Below are 7,676 nucleotides of genomic sequence, written 5' to 3'. Positions count from 1 at the left end.
TCGTTTCAAGGGCTCAGCTGTGGCTGCAAAATACCTTGTTTAACTGTGCATAGTGTGCCACTGGGGGCAGAGTATAGCTCTGGGTAGAGGCATGCGTGGGCCGCAATGATCTCTCCTCATCCTCCCCAGGGTTATTTATGGCTGGTCTTCTCACCCTCTCCTGCCCATCCCACATAGGTAGGCCTTAGCAAGGGGTGGCGAGTTCTGGTTGTGTGCGAATCTGGGCAGCAAAGTTGCGCTGAACCACCCTGAGCACATCTTGAGCGATGTGTGCAATCAGGGGTGTGGGGCACCTGGCTCGGGCAGCCACATGGTGGCGCTCCCGCCCCATTGGAGCAGAAGGCCTGCTGATTTGAACTTCCAAGCAACAGCCAGCTGGAACATCTGGAGCGGGGAGGGAAGGAGGGATTCTCAAGCATGGCCTCGCTTTGGATGGCTCCCGGATTTGAGAAAGCCCAGAGCTTCCATTTATTCCTTTTTAAAGGCAGGGCCGAGAGGCCAGTTCCTATCAGTCTCAGCGGCTGTGGACTTTAATCGAAGCCCTACTTTGCCTGAAATCCTGATTTCCGCATGGATGAACGGCTCTCTAATGATCCTCCCCACTTATACAGTGCTTGGTTACAGCTTTCGGAGTGCTTCTTGTGCAAATAATAAGCCGTAGGCATAAAAGTCCACACCGCCAAGCTCCAACGAGGCTTCACGGCTGCAGGCTTTGTGCACTCAGGTATCCACAGAACCAGAAGAATAAGGAGAGCCCCTATAATCGGATCGGACAAAAGGCCTCTCAAAGTCCAGGCTCTGTTTCCCGCAGTGGCCGAGCAAGTGCCCCAAGGGGAAACCCACACGCAGGACATTAAAGGGAGAACCGACCCCTGCTCTTCGTCCACCTGCATCTGTTATTCTGAGGTACACTACCTCTGAACATGGAGGCTCTATTAACAGCCTTCCCTAGAACTCTGCTCCTGGAATGTATGTTAACCCCTTTTTAGAACTAACTAAGCAGGCAGCTGCCGTCTCTACGTTGCAGCCGTGAAATTCATAAAGGGACGCTCCGGCGTTGCAGCCTGAAATACCCTCTTTCCACTTTCCACAGACCTGTCGCCCCCAGAAGAGTAAAAATTCTATCAGCCCATTTTCCGGTTTTCTGAGCACACCTAGGGCAAAATAGGATGGGATTGCTGCTGCTAGTGGTGGACTTGGCTGGGCTGGGGGGCGGCATTTTTAAAAAAGGCTTCTTTAGGGCCCTTGCTGGTTCTCTCGCTTTTAGCGTCTTTTCCATTTATGCGCAACACTTTTCCTCCCTTGCCGATGCTATGATGGAGAGGATGGGGCAAGGCAGTGGAGAAATGTTTCCCATAAAAAACACTGCCAGGTGTCCGAAAGGTTTAAAGAAGTACCCTTTATTGCACACCAGTGGAAGGAAGTCCCAAATTTGCACGGCTCCTGGCTTGGCCAGTGCGTGGCAAGGGGACACAGGGTGACGCAGGCCTGGCTCGGCGGCCCCCTCCGGATCAGGGCCCAGGCGGATGGGAGATCCTGCCACGTGCCGGTTTCTCACTCAGTGCTGGATCCGGCGGATGGATTGCACCTGGAAAGTCTGGGCGTGAGAGCCCAATTCGCGGAAGTGCTTGTATTCGCCCCTGTGGCAGTCGCTTTCCACGATGTACTGGAAACCCCGGTAGCCGGGGAACTGGGAGCACACCCAGCTGAGGAGGGAGGAGAGAGCAAAGGTCAGCTGAAAATTGGCAAGAAAATCAGCTGGGCAGGAGGAGCGTGGAACGGGTGATGGAATCATAGAAAAGAATCATAGAAAAGCAGAGTTGGAAGGGGCCTACAAGGCCATCGAGTCCAACCCCCTGCTCAAGGCAGGAAGCACCCTGGGAGCCAGTGGGAAGCGAGGGACTTTGCCTTTCTATCCGGGGTGGGTGGGGGCGGGGGCGCCACCTCTGGATGTGACATAACATCTAGAATGTCCATTTTCCCTGACACGCAGACACATCCAGACACGCATTCGCACACGCATATACACATGCACCTGCACACGTGCACACACACACCCCTAGGACACCCCACCATGAGCCCACCCGGGGACACCTGGAAAAGGCGACTGGGCACAACAAGGCAGGAAAGGGGAGTAGCCAGATGCCCCTCAATAAAAACCCCATTGACCCCCCTGCAAGTGGCACAGAGTCGTAGGCGACTTCCAAGCCCATTTCTTGCCAGACGATATTGATTGAGTTAATCCTGCCGAATCCACTCCACTGATTAACTGCCCGGACCACACCATAGGTCAGTTTCAAATGAAACTGACCAGTCAAACCCAGCCAAGTCCTTGGGACTGCCCCTTGGCCATATCACCAGTAGGGGTGGGGCTACAGAAGCAAAGCACATGGCAACTTCAGCTGCAATACCCCTTCTGACCACTGCATGGAAGTATATAGGCTATTGTCCTGCCCCAGCGCCGTGTGACTCTGTCTTTGCTGCATGAGCGCCAGGTCATCACCTATTCTCGAGAATAAACGTTTGGTGCCCAACGCCTTGCTTGTGATCTTTCGCGAGTGTCTCAATATTGGATTTGAACACACTCGGATTAGCATAAATTATGCAACAGATGTGTTGGACTACAGTTCCCATCCTCCCCAACCTGTGTCTGTCTGACTGGCCATCAGCACCATAGCGCCAAGACTGTGAATCATAGGTGATGGAAACTTGGCGAGCGTACTCTGGGGTGTGTGCGTGTGTGCGCCTTGGGATTCTTTTCTTTTTAAAATGGGTTAAGTAACAACTTCAGCCACAAGATGGCAGACTTCCCTAACCAGTGCCTAGTTTTGCAGTCCGTTGTGCAATCTGAAGCCGGGGGAGATGATGAGCAAGCCGACGTACAGAGTGTCATGGCTGCCCCATCTGCCTTTGACGCGGGGCAGCCCCCTCAGGAGAATGGAGCGGACAGATCCCTCCCTAAGGTGTTTGTAGGGGTGCACCATGGTAGGGGGCATTCCTAGGGGTGCCAGCAGCCATGGCTCCACTCAGACAGGGCCGGCCCACTGTGTCCAACTTCGACAGCTGCATAACTTTGCTTGAAGGCTTCGTGGCATCAAACTAAGAGCTATTTGAACCTGAGTGAAACTGGGTCCATTCACGTGTGTCTGTGTGCATGTGTGTGTGTCTCTTCCTGACGAAGGGCCTCCATCCTCCCCTCCTTTCCCAAAAGGTGTGTTGGTTCCATCCTGCAGGTACCAGTCCATTGCAGACGGAGGCAGAAGGTGAAGCATTTCTGTTTCTCTGTAGCCTTGGAGAGCCACAAAAGTTAGCTGTGGCCACCGCATCTCCGTGCAAATGCCGCAAGTCAGTTCTGTCTCAAAATATGGAAAATGGGGCCCTTCGTCCATCCGATCCCAGAGAGACCCTTTGTAGAGGCGGCCAGGGAGCCACGCCACATACTTACGCGCCGGAGTGCACGCAGAGGGACCCCACGGCATTGCTGCCCCAGCCCATGGCCTTGAGGGACGGGCAATCGTCGCTCAGCTCCCCTTTGCGGCCCAGAAAATTCTCCTGCTCAAAGATGCTCAGTTTGCTCTCCCGGTGATTCTGTGGTAAGGCAAAGATGGCGTCCGGTGGTCACCATTTCGTTCTGCGTCTCTTTGCCTTCTAGAGCTGCGTGGCCCCATCTGTTATGGCAATCTCCCCCAACCTCATCCCCGACAGACGAGTTGGACTTCAACTCCCAGAATCCCTCAGCAATCACCACTGCTTGCTGGGAGTTGTTGGTTTTTTTAGAGATGTGTGAGAATTCCATTCCATTTGCAGTCATGCACATTCCAAGCGCCCATTAGTGTATGTCTTAATTTGTGCAAATCTCTGCAAACTCAGTGCGAATAGGAAAAACGTGATCTGCTGTGGGACCCACAGGTTGGGTTCACACAAACATGAATTCATTTGAATCTGTTGTTGATATCTCCGACAACCCTGCTCTCAGCCCAGCCTACCTCACAGGGTTGTTGGGAGGATAAAATGGACTGGAGGGGAATTACTTACCGGATATAAATACCATGGATAAATAATAATAAAACCTCAGCAAACGCAAACTTGAAGAGGGTATTCCCCCCACTCCCAAATGTAAAAGTGTTTGCTCGGCGTACCACCTGTCCTCTGCAACCCCCTCATGCCTCACTCACCGCACAGGAGACGGGCCGGAAAGAACTCATCCTCCGGACGTGATAGGCGTTGCTGCCGCTCCAGGCTTCCCAACAGGGGTATTCGCCTCGTTCTAGCACAAACTGCTGCCCCTGGAACCCGGGGTGCTCGAAGCCAACCCACCTATGGGAACAAAGCTGCCAGGCTGTAGGCGGTCATTCAGGGGTTTCCGTGGCAAAGACAGCCCACCGGTACCCAACAGTAGGGTGACCCTATGGAAAGGAGGACAGGGCTCCTTTATCTTTAACAGTTGTGTAGAAAAGGGGATTTCAGCAGGTGTCATTTTTTTATGCCTGCAGCACCTGGTGAAATTCCCTCTTCATCACAACAGTTCAAGCTGCAGGAGCCCTGCCCTCTTTTGTATGTGGTCACTCTAGTATAGCTCCTGCAGCTTGAACTGTTGTGATGAAGAGGGAATTTCACCAGGTGCTGCAAGCATAAAAATGACACCTGCTGAAATTTCCTTTTCTACACAACTGTTAAGATACAGGAGCCCTGTCCTCCTTTCCATAGGGTCACCCTACCCAACAACCTTCACTCACAGCAGGGCTGAAGAATTCAGCACTCTGCAGTCTCATTCTGGCTTCTCAGAGGGCCACGCCCCCTCCCCTTGGCCCCTCCCCTCAGCCACACCCCCTTCCCTTTCAAGTAAGTGGGTTCAGGATTGCAGCGCCAGAGAGACTGAATGTCTGGACACGCCAAGGGAGGGGGCCTAACCCTGAAGCATGGCCAAGGCAGGAGAGAAGATAGGGCAACTGAGAGCAGAAACAGGCAATTGCCCTGGACGGCAGGGGGCACCGGCAGGGGTGGGGTGGCCGAGGGCCAGGGGCTCACTCACGTGCCACTCTCCACGCGTACTGAGCACACATTGTCAAAGCCACAGGACGCCAGATCGTAGCACTCGGCGGTGAACTCGTGCTTCCGGCCCTGGAAGGCGGGCTCGTCCCACGCCACAATCTGAGAGGAGGGGGAAAGGATTTGGGGTTCAGGGTGCCAAGGGAGAGGCAACCCCAGGGGAGAGGCTGCCTTCTCCTGCTTCGAGACCTCCCCTGGCCCCACAGGACTGATGGACATGGGGGGGGGGAGGGGAATCTCATGCCTCCATCTTGAGTAATTGGAAGCCCACCCCACCCCCCGAAGAAAGCAGGGACACCCAGATTGCCAACTCCTTTTCTGCAAGAAGGAAAGAAGCAACACACACACACACACACTTGTTTACATACAACTCCTCAAAGCAACACATATAGAAAAACAGCACAGGTGCTTGTGAAGGTGTTGTGCGCCAACCAGACAAGCTCATGAACATGGAGGGTGGTGTGTGGAGCTGGTCACCTTAACCAGGATTTGAACTCGGGGCTTCCAAGTCCAGTATTCTAAGCACTTCTCTAGGTCTCTCCCTTCCTGTCTCTAGTAGGTGGCAAACTAAGCTCAGTCCAGAGACCTCTGAACTAACGCTCCTTCTCTGTCCCGGAGTCCTTGTCCGGCCCCCCTTAAGTCACCCACACTCCACCTCGGTTCTCTGTCTATAAAATGGGAATGATCCTAGCATAGGCGTGCACAGCACATTTCATTAGGATGTGCACCCAGGGAATTTCATTAATCAATTATTTTTTCCAATGTGAATATGTATTGAATACTCATTATTTTGATCCATTTATTTATTAGACACTATTCCATCGATGCCCTCCTCTGTGATCAGATTCCCTGACTGCAAGAGAGCCGTTGCAGGTGGTGGTGGTGGGGGAATGAGCATTGGTGGGGCCTTGTGATGACACTGGCCAGAGGAGGGTCTTACGAGGGAATATTAGCCTTTGGGTCCCCTCCTCCTGGCCACTTTGAAATCATAGAATCATAGAATAGCAGAGTTGAAAGGGGCCTACAAGGCCATCGAGTCCAACCCACTGCTCAATGCAGGAATCCACCCTAAAGCATCCCTGACAGATGGTTGTCCAGCTGCCTCTTGAAGGCCTCTAATGTGGGAGAGCCCACCACCTCCCTAGGTGACTGATTCCATTGTCGTACTGCTCTAACAGTCAGGAGGTTTTTCCTGATGTCCAGCTGGAATCTGGCTTCCTGTAACTTGAGCCCGTTATTCCGTGTCCTGCACTCTGGGAGGATCAAGAAGAGATCCTGGCCCTCCTCTGTGTGACAACCTTTGAAGTATTTGAAGAGTGCTCTCATGTCTCCCCTCAATCTGTGTCTCCAAGCAGTGTCTCCAAGAGACACTCAGTCTGTGTCTCCCCTCAAAATGTGTCTCCAAGCAGAGAGACAATATTGCTTGAGACATTAGGGTGTGCCTGGGCACACCCGGCACACCCCTTGTGCACGCCTATGGATGCTAGCTATTGTGAAGGTGGACAGAAGGAAGCACTTTGCAGATCAGAATGGCTAGTGAAAAATAAATAAAATGGATTGCTTTTATTTATCTCCCTCTCCGCCCGCCCCCCCCCCCCAGGATCCCTGATACCCATGTCCTTCACTCACCCTCAGAATTTCTTGATCACTTTTAGCTCCTCCTGGAAATGGGGCTACTCTCTCTCCAGCTTCAACCCCCCCCTCAAAATACACCACATCACACAGCTCCGTACCTTCCAGAGCCCAGAGAATTTTCCGCCTTGTTGGCTCATGCTGGCCAGTTCCCCCCGAGCGGCAAGGAAATGAGAGGGCCGAAGGGATCACAGAGGGCTGCAAGGGAGCTGTGGTGAGCCCTGGACAAACAGCGTTTGATGCCACAGCTCATCCCTGGAACATGGGGGTGGGGGGGAATGGGATTAAGGCGGTGCTGCCCCTGAGTGTGTTCAACATGCAAGGACAGCCGTTAGCCCCGGGATCTGCTTTCAGTTAGGACAGCGTTTGTGTCTCTGAGCATGTACAGAGTACCTCACTCTCTCGGCACTAATATGCACGGCCGGGCTTGCTGGCCTCAGAAAAATGTTTTCCTGAGACCCCCAATTCCAGTTTTGGGACAAGAGTTCTCACAGTTGGGGGGCTGGCATTGCCCAGGGCTGTCTGGATCTCTGCCCCGCCCCCTGCCCCCCCCCAACAACCGGAGGTGTTTCTCAAGCGCTTCCTGGTGCTTACCTGAGTGAACTCCAGCTTGGTTCTATTTGGCGGTCCTCGTCAGCTCTTCTTTTTCAGAGGGGTTTTTATACGGGTTCACTTGCGGCCCGAATCTTCTGACTCAGCACAGCCCAGAACAAAAGTCTGTCCCGCAGAGGATCAGGCTACGAAGCCAGCCGGCCTGGCGCACAGCCAGACTGGTCACATTCAAGCCCCCTCCCAGCGCCGAACTGAGGACCCAGCCATGTGTAGCAGAGGGGTGTGGGTGGGTGTGCAGCTACTGAGCTGGCCTGAATTCACAGCCACTTTTTCACTGCCACAGCTTAGCCCAAAGGTGGGGAAATACAAAGCGCTTCAGAGCATGTACAGAATGTACCTTCCCCTCACTATTGAGGAGCCATGACATGTTGGAGTCCTGAATT

At 53.4% G+C, this 7,676-nt stretch overlaps 1 protein-coding gene across 1 annotated transcript; it reads right to left on the bottom strand.

Moving 5' to 3' along the window:
- Positions 1-1,558: 1,558 nt before the first annotated feature.
- On the bottom strand, positions 1,559-6,821 carry CRYBA4 (crystallin beta A4). The gene is made up of 5 exons (XM_063143969.1): positions 6,783-6,821; positions 5,033-5,151; positions 4,176-4,317; positions 3,446-3,588; positions 1,559-1,706 (listed from the first exon to the last, which is right to left on the bottom strand). Exons 1-5 carry the CDS (start codon positions 6,819-6,821, stop codon positions 1,559-1,561), a joined length of 591 nt encoding a protein of 196 aa, XP_063000039.1.
- Between the last annotated feature and the right edge of the window lie 855 nt (positions 6,822-7,676).

Source organism: Elgaria multicarinata, chromosome 18, assembly GCF_023053635.1.
Source record: "Elgaria multicarinata webbii isolate HBS135686 ecotype San Diego chromosome 18, rElgMul1.1.pri, whole genome shotgun sequence".
Classification (NCBI taxonomy): domain Eukaryota; kingdom Metazoa; phylum Chordata; class Lepidosauria; order Squamata; family Anguidae; genus Elgaria; species Elgaria multicarinata.
The sequence above is the reverse complement of the archived record's forward strand: the minus strand, read 5'-3'. Positions and strand labels throughout refer to the sequence as shown.